Raw genomic sequence first — 21,330 nt, forward strand, 5'->3', positions numbered from 1 at the left:
CTATAAGTGGGAGAACAGTGATTGAGTAGCAGGAGGAGCTACCTGTCTGCAAACAGCCCCTGTGGAGTTCTGCAGTGTATGCTACAGACCCTCTCTCCTAAAGTTAACATGTCCGTTCTGTTTGTTTTCCCTGCAGGACAAGAAGCTGATCAAAGCTTTCTTTGATGTGCTGGCTCACCCACAAAACTACTTCAAATACACAGAGAAGCACAAGGAAATGCTGCCACGATCCTTTATCAAACTCCTCCGGTCCAAAGTTTCCAGCTTTCTCAGGCCTTACAAATAGCCTTGTGACGCTTTTCACCAGCCTTCCAGGCTCCTCGACAGCCAAGAAAACCTTTTCTTACACTTAATTCTTATTTTTCAATGACTTTTCCTACAAATACAAACCCCATTTTCTCACTATGCAGATGACTCTAACCATTGGTCTTCCCTTGGCTTTTCTCCAAACCAAATTCACTGATGACATTGCCCTTGGAAGAAGCAGCTGGAAACCATCCCCTCAGCTTTCCATACTGGAGTCTCAGCCCATGGAGTTCACATATCCCAGTAAGTGATACACTCTTCACAAGTGGCCTCTACTGGGACCTGGAACTCCAGGGCAGTTTCCGCCTTCTCCCATATATGCAAATTATGTACAGCCCCTTCTGCTGCAAGGCAGTTGCCAAAGAGGCTGTTTGTACATCTCTCTGCACACGATTGTCTGCTTCTAGATAGAAACACCCCTGCTATCATATCATGCTCCACTCCTGGGACACAGAAAAAATGGGGAGACATTGAGCAGCTTCTAAGCAGTGGAACTGGTCCAGCTGAACTCTTTCGTAAAGAATTGGGGGCAAAGGACACCCAGAATGCGGAAGGTTATGCCTTATTTATCAGACTGTTGGGTTTTTTTTTAAAGAGAAAAATAAACCAAGCACAGTCTTGCAGAGAGGATCAGACAAAATAAAGCGCAAGTTGTGGGGATGTAAAAGAAAAAGACGTATCACAGAAGTTTGAAAGTAAACCGCCCATGTTCGTGGTGGCAAGTTTGGTGACTAAGAGCATCATTTCGTGACGGAGTCTTGACTTTTTGCATTCAGAGAAAACATTGGCCTAGCCACAATCTCACATGGAATGATGTCTGGAAAAAGGGGAAGAAAACATGGTAAAAAGTGAGACTTTCCAATGTGATTTCTCCCCCATGGAGACTTGTGCTGAGAGATCAGACTTCTTATAAGCTCTGCCAAAGAGTAACTCAATGACAAAAAAGCAAGCAGTGTGAAGGGCAGGAGTGAGTGAATGTTTGTGCACTAGGACGTTCTCCTTTCTACCTTTTTCATATTATTAAGTGCAATCATTTTTGAGTTGTCTTTATATTATTTAGAGGGAAGTTTTGTTTTTTTTCTCCTAGAAACTACAATATTTATACCTGCCTGAGAAAAGAGAATGTGTGTATGTTTGTTTTGTGTGCGTGCGTGCGTGCATGTGTTAAAATGAAACAGAAATGAATACAGACAAGGATTTGGGGAAATGGTGACTAAATGTGACGTAAGTTTTCAGCTCTTGGAATCTTTTGTTTTTCCTCACCACAGTAAATTCCAATGTAAATCCTGAAGATCAAGCTCCTTGATTATCCTGTAAACAATGGAAGGTACACAGGACTTGCGCAGAATATTTCTAGTGACTTGGAAATTACGTCTTGGCCACAAGCAGCTCTTGAGAGTAAATTCAATTCAATATCAAGAATGCATATTAGGGACCACATATTGGAATGCATCCCTGTGTTAAACTCTTCTAGCATTTGCAAAGTGTCGTCTAACTTTCACTCTTTCTAACAAGTTGGCTTTGCACAGGCAGGGAAGTTTTGATATATTTGAACCTAAGGTTCCCCATTTAGATATTGAAGTGATATAGTTCATTTTCTGAATGTTTCAGTAGGCTCTTATTTCTCAGTAGGTGCTGGGGTTCAAGTTTCCTGGGAATTTGCATCGTCCAACTGAAGGCTCTTTCCCCTAAACTCAGAGCTGTAGCCATGAATTCTCAGTGAGAATTCTCTGTCTCTGCTCAAAGGCACTGTAGTCTTCCTTTTTTCAAAGGCTGAGTTCAGCACTGAACTCAGGTTTTGAGATGAGCTGTTGTGAGCCCTAACTTGAAAACTGAAGTATGCCATTGTCAGTTTGATTCTTCCCTATGTAAGGTCACTTGTCAGTCACTGATCCATAATCCAGTGCAAATACTAGTGATGAAATCCCAACTTCTATAGGTGAAATTGTTGCCTTCTCTGAGCCATGACCTGAAACTAACAATTGGAAATGTGTCTAAAAAGCTGCAAGGCTGCACTTAGATCAGATCATCTCTGTTTCCTGTAGAGGTATTGAAACTTTTCTGCCTGAGTCTTAATTGTTTGCTTTCCCTCTCTTTCGGATCCAGAATCGGAATTTGCCCTATTAAATTTACTCTAATCATCTCAGCATTGAAGTTGAATTGCCTCTGATGTGAACATTTTTGCAGTACTTCAGCAGGACATATGGCATCATAGTAACACCTAAGAATTCATATCTGGCTCTGATGTCATCATATTCAGCAATTTCTTATGGCATATAAGCATTTGTTTATCGGGGGGAGGGGGAGATGCTCAAGTCCAATTGCTTACTGTAGGTAAAAGTACAGGGCCAGCTCTAAAGGAAAAACTTGTATTGAATTTGGCTTAGAAATTCTACCTGATTTCCTTTTGCTAGAGTCCTTGTTTCCATTCTATCCTTAATGAAATGTAGAAAATCTAAAGGTTTGAAAAGCTGAAAATTCCATCTCAACATAGGAAATATAACAATTTAAAACAACAAAGCTGAAATATTTATAATTGCATTGTGCAGTAATCCACAGTCCAATATCTCCTATAAAGTAATGATTAAATGATGAAAAAGGTGTAGTCCATAAAGTTATTTGCACTTGATTAAAAAAAATTGTATCTGAACTTGTAAAAAGAAAAGTTTGCATTTCATATTGTCTTTTTTTAATTATTAAATGGAATTTCTTGGTGTTGTGTTGATCTTTCAGAAGTGCTTTCCACTGCTCTTATTTGTAAATTCCAAATTCATAGCATTGCTACTGCTCAGTTTTGTTCTGCTCCTTTCTCTCCCTTTCATTCCCCTCTGGAAACTGACTGATTTTGGCACTATAAGGCTTTAAGATACCAAGAGTTCTTTGAGCTTCAAAACCTCCCCCCCCCCAAATGAGTATTTTGGCATGGTCCATAATGATGCTAGATTAAGTAGAATAAAGCCTAATTGGTATTTTTGCAACCTTAAAAAGGTAAAGGTAAAGGACCCCTGACAGTTGAGTCCAGTTGTGAACGACTCTGGGGTTGCAGCGCTCATCCCGCTTTACTGGCCAAGGGAACCTTACTTTGCTTTAAAACAGGCATCCCCAAACTCGGCCCTCCATCTGTTTTGGGAGTACAACTTCCATCATCTCTAGCTAACAGGACCAGTGGTCAGGGATGATGGGAATTGTAGTCCCAAAACAGCTGGAGGGCCGAGTTTGGGGATGCCTGCTTTAAAACTTGGGCTAATAGCAAAGAGGACCATACCCAGAATGGATCCTGTTAGGATAGGTGCTTAGAATTACTGTTGCTTGCACATCGTTGTTGCTCTCCTTGCATGTAGTGCTGATCCTGCTAGTATATTTTGATTAGTGGCAGGCAGTCCACAGACACAGCTGATGTCTGGCTTTTTGATGGGCAGCATATATACACGCCAATCATCCCCAAAAGCACTACTACAATCTTTGGAGAAATGAAACATTTGCAAGTATTTTTAGCAACTAATGGTCCCTATCAATAAAAGAACACTTTCACTCCTGCGAAGCATAATCCACCAGCAATTATTTCCCTTGTGCAGTTCTCTCACAACTCTCCTTCAGGGTAAAACTAGATGTTATGGAGAAGGGGTTCTTAAACTTTCTATTCCCAATGTTCACCTGAGACAGCTGAAAATTACTGAGGCTTGCTTGCCACAAAATGGTGTAGGGGCAGAGCCAGTCAAAAATTGGAGGCAGTGTCTGGCAAGTCAGCTGGAAATTGCAGGCATCGCTTTCTTCTTTCTTCTTTGTCAGGTCAAAGGAGTTGCATAGCTAAGATGACCTCAAGAGGATCTAGCTTAGGCTTCCTCAAACTCAGCCCTCCAGATGTTTTGAGATTACAATTCCCATCATCCCTGACCACTGGTCCTGCTAGCTAGGGGTCATGGGAGTTGTAGGCCAAAAACATCTGGAGGGCCGAGTTTGAGGAAGCCTGCTCTAGCCGAAGAAGCCTTTTTCTTTTGTATTTTTCCCTTCCCACCCCCACGTGCCTCTCAAAGAATTTTTGCTCATCTTCTTAATTTCTTCTCCCATTTTCCAGCATCCTGTGTCTTGCACTGGCACAGGCAGGTCAAGGGAGCCATAGCCCTATCCCACAATGTTCTGCAGCAGCTGGCATTTAGAGGAATCCCGCCAGTGATCCTGGATGTACCATATAGCCATCATGACTAGTAGCCATCAAGAAAAAAATAAAATAAAAGGGTCTGGGGAAACAATGGGGCTGTGTGTGGAAGAGAAAGATGGGTTTTCTATTGCTTGACACATGGTTCATTTAAAGGGATGGAGAAGAGTTCCACCACTTTAATCAGAGCTGTCTCCAGGATTTGGGGTGGGGGGTGGGGCTCTTGGTTCTAACTTGAAAAGGTGGAGCATGCTGAGAATTATTTTAAGCTGTGCCTGAGTTTTCTGAACGCTCTGTGTACAGTGAAATGGTAGCACTGTTAAGACTCTACAAGTGGTTTGTAGTGAGGTTTACTGTGAGGAAAGCACTTCTTTCAGTAGAATAAATGAGTCCTAAAAGCTACACAGGAGTGCCTGGCGTGCTATGGTCCATGGGGTCACGAAGAGTCAGACACGACTAAACGACTAAACAACAACAAAAGCTACACAAAACATGTGTGGACATGCATGGAAAGGGAGAAGAGGAGAGCCACTTGTCACCAGTGCCACTTATCTCATGAGTGCCCATGGCACATAAAATCGTAGTTGGAAAGGAACCTGAAGGGTCATCTAGTCCAACCCCCTGCAATGCAGGAATCTCAACTACAGCTTGACTTATTACGTATAGTCCAGCATACAGCTCTCTCAAAAAATAAAAGTCATTTGGGAAGGAAAATCAAATTTTTCCAACAAAAATATTTTTAGGCTTGAAGAAGAGTTCTTTGCAACACAATCACTACCTTAAACTATGGTAAGCCCAGGGCTGAGTGCTGAGGTGGTCAGACTTCCTGACCACACCAAATAATTAAGGGTGGTAAAAACAAGAAAGGAATGCCAATGTGAAATTACCTCTTCAATAATTTCTCCTTTAATACCACTTTGCACCATATGGTGTGAACTACTTGAAAATAAAATTACAAGAGCAAATTTCTGGTGTGATGTCCGCTGTGCGGCCCTAAGGATATATTCTTGCAGTTTGCAATCTACCAAGACAGAGAAACTCGATCTGTGGTTTCTGCCACGTGGCCAGCAGAGGGAGCCGCTCACTCATGACTCCGCTTCCTTTCGAGGCGTAGTTTGTTTTTGTTGCACCTGCAAAGGTGGGTATAAATAAAAGGAAGGGCAGATGCTTCGCCGGGATCTCTGCGCATGCCGAAGATCCGGGTCATGCGTACTAAGCAAGCACCGTGGGTCTTTGCTTTCCTTTTCCGGGATTTGGAAGCGACCTTGGCGGGGCCCCGGAACCTGGATAACAAAAACGACGAGCAGTTTGGAGAAGCTGGATAAAGCTTCGTCATACAGGTTGCAGGGCAGGTGGCTGCGGGCGAGGCCTGGTGCATGGCGGTCAGGCGGCGGACTCAGCCCTCCACAGGTCGGTGCCGGCAGGGAGGCGGGGATGAGTAGGGGAGATGCTCGTGTGGGGTGTGGATATCCATCTCCTCCGCCGATACGCTGCACCCTGGGAGAGAAAGAGGGGGCTCCCCCCAGGGTCCCCTCCGCCAGCAGAGCCCCCATTGCCCCCCTCCTACGTCCCAAAGCCCTCCTTTTTTGCACGACTTACCCCTCAGATTCCTGCCCAAGAGGTAGGAGCCCCGCTTGCTTTTTTCCCTTCCCGGACGCCTTGCAACAGCTGCCTGGCAGGCAGAAATTCGAGTGGAGATCTCTCCGACTTTGTGAGGAAGCTTTACCTGTTGGGTTTCTGCCTGCTTAAATTAGAGCTCTTTCTCCATGGAGGGGACTATAGACACGTTCGGGACCCCTTTCCAACTCTACTATTCTGTGGAGAAAGGTGGCGGACTCCCTTTTCTGGGAGGGCTCTTGCGTGCGAGCAGAGATGAAGTGACCTGATCATTTCCCCTCAAGCATGTTGCGTGCTGGTAAAATGTATGGCCAGGAAAAGAAAAGAGAAAAGTGACCACAGATGGTTTTCTGTGGAAGATCTCCCAGCTCCTTTCCCGATTGGTGTGCTCTGGTAAAATCTCTCCCCAGTTCAGCATCCCTCACCTACCGGTACATGGAGCCCCAGTTATATCTCTTAAATCCAAATGCTAACACTTCAACCACGATTTAGGTTTGGTTGCTGAACCCTCATCTTGGTCTGTTAATGTACAATACCATTTGTACCACAAGACCCCTGCTAGTAAAATTTTAGAAAATATGTTGGTGGTCAACATAATTCACCAAAATCAATCCTGTCATTTCCCTCTATTCTAAAGCTTTTCACAAAAAAGTAAAGCTTCCTTACAAGTTCTGTTGATCTTATTGTATGTTTAAGCAAAGAATATGGAATGATGCCCTTCAGGAGGCTACTTAGCAAATGCCAATTATTTTCCTGGCAACAGGAAAGGGGAGAGGAACACAAATGTATAAAAAGTGAAAACAAAAGAGTTTCTGTAGCTCCATGGCAGATCATGCAGAATGTCCCAGGTTCAATCAATATATGGCATCACCATATAGGCCTGGGAAAGACGTCAGCCCCTGAAACCCATGGAGAGCCACTGCCAGTCAATTTAGAAAATCCAGAGCAAGATGATCAGACTCTATAAGGCAGCTTTTTGTGTCCCAAATTATGGAACGGTAACAGAAAGGAGACTACTTGCAATGCTAGCCTGAGTCTCTTCCAGTTGTATGACTTCGGTTTCACCACAGGAGGTGTGGGGGTAGTTGAAGTGGCTTAATTGACCAGATTCGGTTTGCAGACTGCCACTCCGGACTGAAGTTGGTACTATACAGTTATTGTCTTTCATGGGTCTAAGAGTGTAGTTTTGCCAGTTTATGGACCAGGAGTTTTTGACAAGCCAGTAAAGCTGCAGTCTCATGTCTACAACATTGGCCAGCCAGATAGCTTTGGGAAAAACCACAAGTAGGACATGAAGCCAACAGTACTCCCTTCTTGTTAGACCTGTATCAGAGGTAGGCTGTCTCTGAACATGGAGATTTGTCATGACGAAGAGCCTTTGGTAGACTTACATTCTAATCCTGTCCAAAGAATTCTGCTCAGATTTTTATATACTGTCAATGTAAAGAAGAAATTTATATATAGCTTGCCGTTTATGTTTTAGTTCTAACGTGGAGAACCAACTTATATGTGGAATACATGTCTAAGGAGCCACCACCAGAGCACAATGGAGAGCTTTGGCTTACAGGCAACGGCCCTTTCTGATGGAACAACAGCCTATGTTCAGCAAGATGCTAATGGTGAGTAATTTTGGTGCTGTAGTGGCTGCCTTCTTGTGGTTGGTGAGATTGGGACTGATCCAACCATATGATTAATGTGCAAAGCACTACACATGCGGGAAGATCTTTGGACATATACACTAGGTTAAAATTATAGTGGACAAATTGTTCATGTTTTTCAATTTAAATAAATTAAAGATAAAAACAGAGTAGAGTTTAATGTGGTTTTAATGGTGAGCTTTTAGAAAGAAGAATGTGATTTGTGAGTCCTGATTGACCACAGTATGTGTTTGAATGACCAATATGGTACAGATGCAACAAACAAAGCAATTTGACATCTAACTGCCACACTGAATTGGATGGATATATGCTACAGAAGCATGAGCGGAGTAAAAATGTTCAATTTTTAAGGATGCCTCAGTTGGAAATTTGGTTTCTGACTCAGTGATTATAAATATCCCGAATGTCTTATAATGTAGGTAGATATTGGCCATGGTTGCAGTTTTATATATACATACCTAGGCATAAGTTTCATATAACTCATTAAGACTTATTTCTGAGACAATATACTTAGATTGCACTGTGAGGCTGCAGTTCAATTCATGTTGCTTTTGAAATTATCTTGCTTCTGAATAAACATGCAAAGACTGAGCTTCCGAAAAGCACTTTGCTTTGTAATTATTTTCCTTGATAAGAGATTGCCAGGTGAGCCTGGTTGAACATGTTGAATCCTGTTAACCTGGAGGGCTTTTTCAATGCTGTAACAAATTCTCTTGTCATCTGTTTCAGGAGAGAAGTTAATTGAAGGGCAAGTGATTGAACTTGAAGATGGATCCAGAGCTTTTGTCCAACAAGTAACATTGCAGAAAGGTTAGGAGTAGTAGATGTATACCTATTTCAGAAATTTGGGGAGCTTTCACTGCTTTTTCTGTTTGCAGTTTTCTCTGTGAGTGAACCTCTTGTGAAATTTGCACCAAGCAGTAGTGCACTTCTCACAGTTAGAGATGCATATTTTAGGTAGAAACTGTAAATCAGCAGGAGGCACATTCTCATGTAGAGCAGATAAAATGTGCTGGATTTCAAAAGGGCTGCTAATGAGTAAATTTGCCTAAGGGCATCTGTTTTGGACCTACTTGATACTACGGTAACCTTCCGCAAGAATAATATTTGTGTGTAAGCTGCTGTAGCATTGCAGTGCAATCCTGTTGCAGTGCAACTTAAATTTCTTATCTGAGACCCATGTTGCGCATCATGAGGTAGACAGTTTGTAGATTTCACCTTGTAGAAATCTGGACTGTACTAATTCTGTCTGGACGCTGTGTGCCGTTTTCCTTTAATGCCCAGAAGGCAGTAGGCTTCTGAATGCCAGTTGCTGGAAACTGAAGGAGAAAGTGGTCTTGTGCTCACATCTTGCTTGTGGGCTTTCCATAGACACCTGGTTGGCCACTGTGGTAACATAATGCTGGATTAGATGAGTCATTGACCTGATCTGACAATCTATTCTTACGCTTCCATGTAAAAACAGATACCTTGCATGTAGTCATAGTGTAAAGAAGGGAGAAAGGTTCCTCTCCCTGGTGTCATCATTCATCACATGGAAGAAGCTTTGCAGTGGGAGGAGCACTAAATACTAGCTGTGATAATAGGCTGCACTACTGCCTTTTTATGCAGTTAGACATTTTTTTCCCACTCTGTCATTGAACTGACATGGACTGGCTTCTCTTCAAGGATTATAGAGCAAGGACCCTGTAGGCCTTTGAGCAAACCATGGCTAGAATTCTTGAGTTGTTCTTGTAAAGTCAGCTTTGTTTACTTTCTGTTGCGTAACAACCTTATGATGCATGGGGTTTATTTCTGTGTATGTTCTGATTTGTTTTGTAGAGTCCATCACATTTGAAGATGGTCAGCCAGTAGCATTGGAAGACGGCACTATGGCTTTTATACATCATGCTCCCCAAGGTAACGATCAGTCTTTGAACCTTCCTTTCCACATACTAGTACTAGGTAAAATAATTCATACACAGTGGGTAGTATTCAATGAGTCGCTTGATTGAAGTTAATAAATATTACTAACTTCAGTTACTGTAATTCATTTCAGTGCATCAACTCTGCGTATAACTTAGTTGAATGCAACCCAGTACTATAATAAATGTGATCATAGCTGTGTGTGAAGCTATTGGGCTGGACTCAACTACATTGTTGCACTAGCAGAAGCCAGCGCAACAAGTCCCAGTAACACAATGGGGCTTCATCCTCCCCATATTCCTCCCAATTGGCTCTGGGGGATTGGGAAAGCTTCAGAACAGTGCATGGGGGGAGGAGACAGGAGCTCATGCTGTCAGGGAAGCAGAAATGCTTGTGCTGACAGAACGATCATAATACTGTGACACTGAATTCCTCCCATAGTCTTTTAAAACTTACAACTTTGTGACTTAGAATATTTATTGTTACCTCACCCTGAGTCAAGTCATAAAACAATTCAGGTTAGTGATGAAAAGAGAGAGCTCTGAAGGAAACTCTCAGGGTGGGGTGGGGGGATCAGATGTGCAGACAGATGCTGTGGCTCTTTGCATCACTCCCAAACCTTGAGTTGGAGAACAGAAAGTGTCAGCAAGCTTAAGAGGTTTGTCCTTCCCTCTCTCAGGATCAATCCTGATTTGGAGAGATAATTTAAGGCTACCCTTGACTGCTTTGGGTAGCATGGTAAATGATGGTTTAAGGAAACGGTAACTTTCTGTTAAGAGTTGGAAGGGCAAGTGTTTGAGCGTATCACTCATTCTTGATGCTTCACAGTATGGTTTGGTAACAGGGAATGTGTTCTGTTTCAGTATCTTATCAAATCCTTTCCCTGTAGCCATACAAAATGGTCCTATCCAGATTGACAAATAACTACCAAGCAAAAATAATTCAGTAGATTCTTCCTTTACTGCTCTGCAAACAATTCAAGGATGTGTGGAAATCATTCTATGGTGATTGTATAATGATTCCACGCAGCTTTTGATTGTGGAAAGTGTTTCATGTTGCAATTTTCAGCCATAAATAGAGTTGGATTCTATTGGTGTATGCAATGTTTGAATTTTGAACTGCCGTGAAGATTTTGCCATTGATGCTTTTAACTCTTCATCTTTTTGCCAGCTCTAAATGATCAAGAGGTAGATAAGTAGCAATTAGAGCTGACATGTGCTACTACAGTGTTTGTGGTCCCCTCCAGAGGGTTATGACCCCAACACCTTGGAAGCAATCCAGCTGGAAGATGGATCCACAGCTTTCATACATCGTCCTGTCTCCCTGTCAGTGGACAGCACCACACTGACAGTGCAAGCAGATGTGGGACTGGAGGAATTGGCTGTAGGAGAGAAAGATGATTCCTTTGAACTCGATTCCATTGCTGTCCTCAAGGACTATGCCAGTAAGGTGAGGATATTATTCTACTTCTGTGGGAGATTCAAATCGTCCTGCTTTGTGATTCTGCAAACAGAATGAAATACCAAGTTCCTAGAATGATATAAGTGAGTCCTCCAGCATTATTTGCTTTCTGAATTAGGAAACAGAGGAACAGGGGACTATAATTACCTAACTAGGATTCTACACAAGATGAGTAGTGCATGAGGTTATGATCTTGGAACTGGGAGGCCTATGTATACCCAGCCACTGAAGGTGGCCTTAGACAATTCATTGTCACTGTGCTCAACTTCCCATCTTGAAAATAGTATTATCTGCTGTGGTTGTTAAGATGAACAAGGTAAAGATGGGTAAATCACGTTGCACATGGCTGCAGAATGTATTAAAAAGTATTAAATGTATTTATTTGAAGCATTTATATTTTGCCTCTCCATCAGTATTGGCCCCCAATATCTGGCACTCGTGACATCAATTCTCCTTGTCTGGTGACACGACTCCACTTTTAGAGTATGTGTGTTCATAGCAGATGGAATGGTGACTTGCAGGACTGGTTCAAGCTTAGCTTCTTCATGTTGCTTGGCAGGGCTTCCACGAGGAGGAAGTGGAAAGCAATGGGAAGGAACCAAAGGTTCCTGATAGAGTTTACCGCTGTGGTTACAGTGGTTGTAGCCGCCTCTTTACCACATCTCATCATTTGAAGGTAAGTCATTGTTGTAAGCTCACAATGTTGCCTTTTAGAGGACTAAAAGCTCTGCTGTACCTATAATGGGAAACCATTAATGCTGTGGAAGAGACCGTAATTCACCAGTGCAAGCTTAAATATATATATATTCTTTTGGAATAGTTTTTTAAGAGGCTGGATCTGATGCACTGAGGTCAGAGAGAGCCTGGGTACAAACCTCTTCTCAGTCTCTATATTTTAAATTTTAATCTGTTTTAGTATTTTCACTTTTTGTACGTTTTAAGGTAATGCTGTATCCCCCCCCCCATTTTTCTTGTTTCACCTTTTTGTAAGCAGCTTTGAGGTTTTTTCAGTCAAGTGATGTATACATTTTATGAAATAATTAAAGATAAATATTCCAAATTTGAATCACCCCATTCAGTTCACCTGAGGCTTCGCTGTCTTCACAGGTGCACAAGCGAGTTCATACAGGTGATCGTCCATACAGATGTGACTTCTCAAGCTGTGGGAAAACCTTTGCTACAGGTAATGTTTGTCAGGAACAAAAGATGATCTTGTTCAAGTGGAGTTAGTAGGGCTGAGAAGGAAGATCCAAATGTAGCAAGCTGAGGACTATTGAGCCTAAATGGATAATGAAATTGAGCTAAGTACAAGGTATAGTTCTTGGTGACCCAGGCTCCTTAGCGTACACGAAACCTCTAAAAATCAGTGTGCTGCATTTTAGGAAGTCTCTTGGAGTTGCTGTGCTGCTTGCGCCATCTTGCTATGCTGCTAACCTTGTATAACCTTTTCCCTTGCAGGTTATAGCCTGAAGAGTCATGTGAGAACCCACACGGGTGAGAAGCCATACAAGTGTCCAGAAGATTTATGCACCAAAGCCTTCAAGACTTCTGGAGACCTGCAAAAACATATCCGGACACATACCGGTATGTCCCAAAGTGTTTATTATTTTAATTCGGGGCTAGCCCAGAGCAGAAATCTTAACCGGGGGAGGGGGGGGTGAGACAAGCCCAAATACTCCAGAAAGAGGCAAAAGGGCTACTAATATATATTTTTTGTCCAGATTCTGTACCAAAAAATTCCATAATTTTAATCTAGAATAAATTGTGCCGATTTATATAAATGTATTTCATTTGTATAATTTTTAGTATGGGATTAGCAGGCACCATTTATCAGCTAATTTCCCATGCTCGACAGTTAGCTGATTGGCAGCAATTGAGAAGTTCTGCATACACTTTTCTTTTTTCTTTTCTTTTTTTGCCCACACAGTTTGATTTCAAACTGTGTGGGCGAAAATAGGTCACCGAATGTCATGTGACACGAAGTGACTGATACCCACCTGCCAAACCTGTCTCTCGGGTATGTGTGGATCCAGCTCCCCACCCCCAGTCTAGAATGAGGTACTGTTCAGGTTATAGCTGCCTAAGGAAAAATGATGGAGGGCCTTTCAAGCTGCCATGCTCATATTAGCTTCATATATGATATTTGGCTCTTTGACACCATAACAAAGATGGAAGAAATCTGCCCAGCCTGACAAGGTTGCATTCTCACAACTACAGTGTAGATATAAAAGGTAAAGGTAAAGGGACCCCTGACCATTAGGTCCAGTCGTGACCGACTCTGGGGTTGCGCGCTCATCTCGCATTATTGGCCGAGGGAGCCGGCGTACAGCTTCCAGGTCATGTGGCCAGCATGACAAAGCCGCTTCTGGCAAACCAGAGCAGCACATGGAAACGGCGTTTACCTTCCCGCTGTAGCGGTTCCTATTTATCTACTTGCATTTTGACGTGCTTTCGAACTGCTAGGTTGTCAGGAGCTGGGACCGAGGAACGGGAGCTCACCCCGTCACAGGGATTCGAACCGCCAACCTTCTGATCAGCAAGCCCTAGGCTCAGTGGTTTAACCACTGCGCCACCCTGGGTCCCAGTGTAGATATATTGTAGATACAGTGTAGATATATTGTGCACTTAAAGGCAAGCGTGTCTTAAAGTGTCATCTATCACAGGCTTGCTAAGGATGCCTTCTCTCTCTTCCCCTGAAGGTGAGAGGCCTTTCAGGTGCCCTTTTGAGGGCTGTGGCCGCTCATTCACCACCTCAAATATACGCAAGGTCCACATCCGGACACACACTGGTGAGCGACCATATATGTGCCCAGAGCACAACTGTGGGAGAGGGTTCAGTAGTGCTACCAACTTCAAAAACCACATGAGAATCCATACAGGTAATATTTGTGTTTATGTGATGTCTGGTGTGTGTGTGTGTGCGTGTGCACGCGTGTGCACGCCTGCCTTCCTTAATTTTCATATTTCATTAACGGTAAACACCATACAGGCAATCCTCAACATGATATACTTTCACAATCTGTGGGGGTGGTGTCACTTGGTTGAACTTTATTATGTGTAACAAACCATCCCAGTGACACATTACTGCATTGGGGGGGATCAACATGGAAACTATACTAGGCTTGCTTGCTTGAACCAGTTGTCACCTGTAAGATGGCCAGTTAAAAGAAAATACGTGTTGAACTACTAAAAACCAGTAGAGTGAGATTTGAAGCCCCCTTCCCAATTGCTTAAAGTACTCTTGCAGTGTAATCCTCTATCTTTTTGAAAGTAAACCCCACTGTATTATTACCTAGCAAGTGTGTTTTGGGATTGTAGCCTTTGCTTTATGCCACAAAGTGAGAGATACCCATTCCTTTATATTTGCTTCTTATTTCCCAGGGGAGAAGCCATATGCGTGCCTGGTGCCAGGCTGTGGGAAACGCTTCACTGAATATTCTAGCCTTTACAAACACCACGTGGTCCACACACACTGCAAGCCATACACCTGCAATACCTGTGGCAAAACCTACCGCCAGACCTCTACGTTGGCTATGCACAAGCGCACTACGCATGGAGAGCTGGAAGCTACAGAAGAGAGTGAACAGGCCCTCTATGAGCAGCAGATGAGAAGTGAGTAGGCACTGGAGTTTTATGGGAAGCTTCATATCCTGAGCCTATATATTCTTGTCACTTCCTAGCTCATTGCCATGCTTCCTTATTCTTCCTAGTCCTTAAATCAGACTTCCTCAACCTCGGCCCTCCAGATGTTTTGAGACTACAATTCCCATCATCCCTGACCACTGGTCCTGCTAGCTAGGGATCATGGGAGTTGTAGGCCAAAAACATCTGGTGGGCCAGGGTTGAGGAAGCCTGCCTTAAGTGCTCCCTTCTGTTGTTCCTGCCTTACCTTCAGAGAACTTTTTCAAGGCTGTTTCAATGCCCCCACTCAAGTAAAGCACTCTGCTAATCTCCTTTCCTTGTTCTCCCAGTTGCCACGTTTGATATGCCTTCACTGAAACACCAGTGTATTGTTTCGGTGAAGGTGGAACACGAGGAGGAGCAGGAGGATTGCACGGTTATGCCAGTGACTCTCGTATCTCAGGATGGAGCAGAGCAGGTATGGAGTTTGCAGAACTTGAATCTAAATCCACAGAGGTAACAACTCTCCAGTTTTGTTACCTAGGACAGGTCAGATCAGATCCTAAACATTGGCTATAGTGCATCTGCATGCAACATCTACTTAAATCGTGTTAGCCCCATCCTTGGTACTTACCGGTACCGTAGTTGGACAAGGGTTCTAATCACACCAGTTTGGGTGAATGAACATTGCAGAGCAGGGTTTTATTTATCTGTTTGTTTCATAAAATACATTCACCATATACTTGATTGTAAAATAACCCCCTCAAAGTGGTTAATATCACAGAGCCAGGGATAGCCCCACATTGGACAAAAGATTCCTGCATTGCAGGGGGTTGACTGGATACCCCTCATGGTCCCTTTCAGCTACAATTCTATTACAGTGGCACCTCTGTTTATGAACTTAATTTGTTCCGGAGGTCCGTTCTTAAGCTGAATCCGTTCTTATCCTGAGGCCAGCTTTCCCTAATGGGGCCTCCTGCTGCATGCGCGCCTCTGGCGCACGATTTCCATTCGCATCCTGAGACAAAGTTCGCAACCAGGAGCAGCTACTTCTGGGTTAGCAGAGTTCGTAACCAGAGGTACCACTGTACTCTATTACCATAGCTTCCTATTAGTGGTGATGTAGTTCAATTTTTCAGCATTTGCATATGCAAGGAACGTTATGATTTCCGGTGAAGAACATGCCTGTGGGAATGAGCTCTTTGTCACTTGACTACTTCTATTCCCCATGCTCCCGGCCCATGAATCGGCTTGAATCTTTTCTTTTTAATCTGTAGCCTGCAATTTGGCCTGACTGCATTTTCACCTGCTCTTTGCAGGTCAGTCTGTCTCCTGAAGACTTGCAAGTACTTGGCTGTGATATCACCATGCTAACACAGAATGGCACAGCAGTATCAGTACCCCAGGAAGATATTTCAGCAAGTGGTACAAATGTGCTGACTATGATTGGCATCGATGGGACTGAAATACCTCCGGTACTAATTTCTTCTAAAACCTTTGACATAGTCTGGGAAAGTTTTTTTTGTAAAATGTAATGGTTGTGCTGATGTGATACTTTTCAGGTTACAATAGTCACATCTGGGACAAAGGCATCCGAGGATTTGCCCACGTCATCCATCCACCACCAGCAGCCGACAGTGCTAGCAAAGGACACTTATATTGAAGTTCAGGTACTTCATATACACATCTTGCTTAGAGTTTGCAGGCACAGGTATTTTTGTCATGTTGGAAGAGAGCCTCTTGTCCTCTTCCCCAAGGATGCATATAGGTGTTGAGTCTGACCTCATACTGCCTTACCAGTATGCAGCAGAAGCCACATTTTTAGGGCATTGATTGACACAGAGACCAGCTAATCATGAAACTAACTACTCCTTCTTGGCAGCCCTTGTTTCAGTCACACAGAGCAGGTTTTTAAGTGTAAAAATAATTGAGCACCAAACAAATATTTGAGCAGAGAACACGCAGGCTCTTGAAAAGCTAATCAAACGGGACAGCCAGTCTGAAGCATCAGGTGGAGGAGCAACTATTAAAATTCAGTTTGAAACCAGGTACTTATGTTCTCTGAGGAGTGAAGTGGGGGAGCAGACACTTTTTTTAAAAAAACTTTGTAACTTCCATCTGGGTTTCAGACTTCTTTGTTCCCCATCAGTTACAATAAGGAGAAATTGCCTTTGTTGTGAATTTTTGTAGAATGTTTAGGGATTTCAAAGACCACAAAAAATACTGTACTCGTTTCGTCTTGTGATTTTAGGATTTACAAAGAACACATTAATTGTCATACAGAGCAATATTACTGTATTGATCTGAATATAGGTTACACTTCCCCCCAAAATTTGGCTTGTATAAAACCTGAGTGTAGTCTATAATCACAATCTTACAGGTAAGGAAGCTGTGATTTAAGAGATCTCATTTTAGGGCTGTGATCTCTTTCAGGGGCAGCTTATATTCAGATCAGTACCATAAGTAGCTGTCCCTTGTAAGCACGTATAGAGTAGTGTCATTGAAAGCACAATCTGATGCAGAAGTCAGTCCATTGAGTTAAATGGGGTTTCCTCCCAGGTAACTGTGTATAGCAGAGGTGGGGACCCTCTGGCCCTGCACCAGGCTTGGTCCACCAGGGGGTCCAATTTGGCCTGTGATTCCCCCCCAGATCATTGGTAACTTCATCTGATGAATGGAAGGACAGGCTTTAATTCTTCATTGGCTGAGCACCCAATTTCCAGCAGGGAACAGGATTGTGCAGCGGGATTGCTTTTCATTTGAAAGGCGTTAAAGTCCTTTGCCTTCTACTTTAAGTGAGCTGGGGGAGGGGCATCTTAAAGCTGAAAAGGGCTTTTTGAAGCAGCCTCCCCACCTCCATTAAACAATAATGTATAAAAAACATGGGGAGGCTGCTTCAAAATGTGCTTTGACAAAGCTCTTTAAGAGGCTCAGAGTACAGGGGCTGTCTTAAAGCTACAAAATACTATTCAAAGCAGCTCCCCCAACCCATACCTTAAACATGACTCTTTTAATAGAAAAGGGTGAGGCTGCTTCGAAGACAGGTTTAGCAAAGGCTTTAAGATATCCCCTTGTGGTCTCGTTTGATGCTCTAGGGGCATCAGGGGTTTGAAGGCGGAGCATGGGGAGACTTGCAAAGTTACAAAAGGGATTTTGATAGGTGGAGGCCTCCACCCTCTCCCAGTTGTGATGTCATAATGACAAGTGGGTAAAATTTGGCCAGTGAGGTGGATCCTGATCAGGCTGTGACCTGCAGAGCCAAAAGAGGTTCCTCACCCCTGATGTATGGGATAGATGAAGCCAAAGAATATATTGTATGTTCACAGCTGCCTGTTTTCCTTTTGTGCCCCTTTTACATTGCAACCTATTTTCTTTTCCCACCATGCAATTACTTCATTTCCACATAACTTCCTATGCTGTTTCTTCACTTCCCCGTTGAGCTACTTCTGCTTCTGCATATCTGCTTCCAAATAATGTACAGTATATATAGTGCCTGCTTATAGGAGGTAGCAACTATTTCAAGATAGTGTCTTAAAATAGTTTGTGTGAGAAAGAAAGCCAGCAGTGGTTAACTTTGCATCCAATGTTTACTTTGAAAAGATACATGTCTTTTATATTACCTTTCTCTCTGCCAAATTGCACTTAGATGCTTGCTTTGTCTTGGAGCCAGTTCGTAGGCCAGAGATTAGCAAGTGGACAGTCCATACCCAAATCCATCTCCTTGGATAATGCTGGTTGGCTCTTCAGTTGCCAGAGACAGAGGGTGTCTAAAACTTAATGATGTCTGTGACAATATGGGGCAGCATCCAGTGAACTTGTTCCACTGGTGCACCACACCCAACCAGTGTACAGTCTGCAGGCAGGGGTGTTTGTGAATATGTCCTTAGTGCTAATCTCATATTACTATTATCACATTCATCCATGTACCTGACCATCACTTGTGTGTCTCCTCATTGAATTCATATTTTTCTGCCATTTGTGTTCCTTTATTTCACTTGGGAACACCAGGCAACTCCATGCTGTCATTAGGCAGCTTCAGGCAATTGATTTTTGGGTGTCATGAAATGTTAGCAGATTATTGATTGTTCTGATTTTTTTATTATATATTTTTACTGCCAGGGAGGGAAATAAGTGCTTGTGAGATTTTCTGTCTCAGGCCTCAAAATTATTTGATCTTTGGTATTAGTTACCATGACTTGGAGCAGTTAAACTCTATTTAACTGCCAATCAAACTTGCCGTCTTTTTCTCTTTCCAGGTAAAAGAGCAGCAGAGCTCGAAGGATGCCATTAGTGTGTCTACCTCAGCAATTCAACAGGCGTCTGCAACTCTTAAGGTATCCACATCAAACAGTGGGTGCTGAGACCTCACATGGAGCTGGAGCAACTGAAGCTGGATGGACCGCTGGAGTCTTCAGAACCTCCAACTCAAAAGCCAAGTGATGAGTAATCCTTCCGGACCTGAAGAGAGCCCTTAATATTTGCTGCCATCTGTCCAGCATGAATGAGCTGTTAACTGAGAAGCACAGATGGTGAAGTTACATGAACTATTGGATGAGACTTTGTTTAGAAATATTCCTCCTATAAGTGCTACAACATGTTTTATGGCCTCTTTAAGAAAGCCTTCCCTTAACTTTCTGAGGTGGCACCCGCACTATCGTTCTGGACCTTTCTAATTTCTGCTGAATGTTATTGGAGGAAGCACTAGTATTTCATTTCTTGGAGGGCTAGAACAGCCTTCATAAGATTATGGGACTTGCATGGCTGGGGAGATTTATCTCTTTGAAGTTTTTAGCATTAAATGTGTTTTTAGCCATAGAAAGTTCAGGAAAGGGAATTACGGGTAGATGGGTGCTCTCTACTTTTCCTTACCTCAGATACATGGGAGTAGAAAGTGTTGGCACAGGAGCAGTCACACACTCTCTGAGCAGAACTGAAATGCACAGTACCGGAGAAGGACAAATATTAATGTGATGGCTGTGCTCTATACATTTCCCTCCAATTATCGTGGTTGCTTCCCAGTCTCAGCAAGTGGAATAGACTGAAGCAGACATGCAAAGGAGAAGACACAGCTTTGTATTATATTTTATTTTCCTCTTTCACTCTCTGAAATAACAAGACTCAAAATGTGTATTTAATAAAATGTTGGACTTTATGTTTTCGATTTTCTCAGCAGTTGCCTGGACTTTCTTATTAAGGAATTGAGACGTGAAGCAGAATGTGCCTACCTCCCTGGTCATACTTCACTAGAATAAGCTGTAGAAATGTGTGATCCAGTTAAGCAGCCAACAGAGATCCATACTGATGTTACCATACAGGGTTTTAATCCCGTTGGGTCCCCCTGAATGAATGACAAGCCAAACAGCATTTCATTCTTTGATGCTGCTCTATTTGAATTGCCTGTAGTTGTATAGGGCATACTGAGTTCCCCCATCTAAATTGGCGTTCTGTTGTTGTAGCATCAGGGAGAAAGCCGTCTGTATCACAACAGCCTTACCAGCCATGATGTGTGAACATTGCTCTGAATGGGCAATATGGTGCTTCTTTGTTTTTTATATGTTCATTTTGCATATAGCTCATGCAATTGTATTCTTTAACTCATGTTACTAAGCTGTGTTGTTATGAATATAAGAGACACACCCAGCTCAGATAGTACTGCACTGTTCTGTTGCAGTTACAACATGTGCAGTGCTGTCTTTTCAAGCCTCCCTAGACCATAATTGATTGTTCTTAGAGGTGTTCAGGCCTCTCTTTTTTATCTTTGTATGTTCTTCTGGCATTTAAGTTCTCAGACTAAAACTCAGACCAGGTTCATAAACCTGGAACACAAGTTGACCAAAGAGCAAGCAATGTTCTGTACTCCAGTATTGACACATCCTTTAGATAAAGAACTTTTTAGACTAGTAAGCCCATCAACTTTGGGGGGCCCAACTCCCTCAAATATTTTATTGGGTGTGTGTGTATGTGTGTGTGTGTGAAGGGACCTCAGCCCCTAGGAGTTGACTCTTATGCTATAGTTAGTACATACTACAGGTGAAACTCGGAAAATTATAATATCGTTGAAAAGTGCATTTATTTCAGTAACACAACTTAAAAGGTGAAACCAATATATGAGATAGATGCATGACATGCAAAGCAAGATGTCAAGCCTTTATTTGTTGTAATTGTAATTATTTGTCGTTAGGCGGGTCAATTATAAATGGAATGTAATTAATGAAATGTAATAGCGATGTTTATTTTTGTATTATTGTAACTATTTGTTTTATTACTGTGGCATTTCCAAAAGAAAGCATTTGTACAAATTAAAAGAAAATAAAAAATAAGTTGCATTACTGAAATAAATGCACTTTTCGACGATATTCTAATTTTCCGAGTTGCACCTGTATATACCATGAAAGCACATTCTTTCCCTCAAAGAAAACTGGGCACTCTAGTTTGTTAAGGGCTTCTGGGAATTGTATTTCCGCGAGGGTGAACTAATGGTGCCCAGAATTCTTTGAGGGAAATAGTGCTTTGAATGTGCTTTAAGGGTTTATATAGTGTGTAACATAGCCGTTTAACTTTCCCTTCAAGAAATTCAGAGCTGGAGCATCCTCATCTGATGGCCTC

The 21,330-nt window shown here is 42.6% G+C and overlaps 2 protein-coding genes across 10 annotated transcripts in view; both read left to right on the plus strand.

The window, feature by feature from the left end:
* Positions 1-3,020, plus strand: part of SCUBE3 (signal peptide, CUB domain and EGF like domain containing 3) — a 109,793-nt gene extending 106,773 nt beyond the window's left edge. For all 4 annotated transcript variants that reach the window (XM_035123443.3, XM_035123441.3, XM_035123442.3 and 1 more), the window contains one exon: positions 137-3,020. In XM_035123443.3, coding sequence (XP_034979334.2) covers positions 137-286 — 150 coding nt within the window. In that variant the 3' untranslated portion in view covers positions 287-3,020. The remainder of the gene's footprint in view (positions 1-136) is intronic.
* Positions 3,021-5,696: 2,676 nt separating this feature from the next.
* ZNF76 (zinc finger protein 76) lies at positions 5,697-19,876 on the plus strand. 6 transcript variants are annotated; one of them, XM_035122029.3, is made up of 14 exons: positions 5,697-5,872; positions 7,563-7,698; positions 8,467-8,547; positions 9,559-9,636; positions 10,889-11,091; positions 11,663-11,779; positions 12,211-12,286; positions 12,562-12,687; positions 13,803-13,982; positions 14,485-14,715; positions 15,075-15,202; positions 16,044-16,199; positions 16,287-16,394; positions 18,981-19,876. In XM_035122029.3, the coding sequence occupies exons 2-14, from the start codon at positions 7,587-7,589 to the stop codon at positions 19,083-19,085; spliced, it is 1,701 nt and encodes a 566-aa protein (XP_034977920.3). In that variant the 5' UTR covers positions 5,697-5,872; positions 7,563-7,586; the 3' UTR covers positions 19,086-19,876. The 6 variants fall into 6 exon arrangements, with proteins under 6 accessions (XP_034977920.3, XP_034977923.2, XP_034977922.3 ...); XM_060277039.2 differs by lacking the exon at positions 5,697-5,872 and adding an exon at positions 6,065-6,083; XM_035122031.3 differs by lacking the exon at positions 16,287-16,394 and having other exon boundaries at positions 5,705-5,872.
* Positions 19,877-21,330: the final 1,454 nt, after the last annotated feature.

The sequence above is a fragment of the Zootoca vivipara genome, chromosome 7 (genome assembly GCF_965207765.1).
Source record: "Zootoca vivipara chromosome 7, rZooViv2.hap1.1, whole genome shotgun sequence".
Lineage (NCBI taxonomy): Eukaryota > Metazoa > Chordata > Lepidosauria > Squamata > Lacertidae > Zootoca > Zootoca vivipara.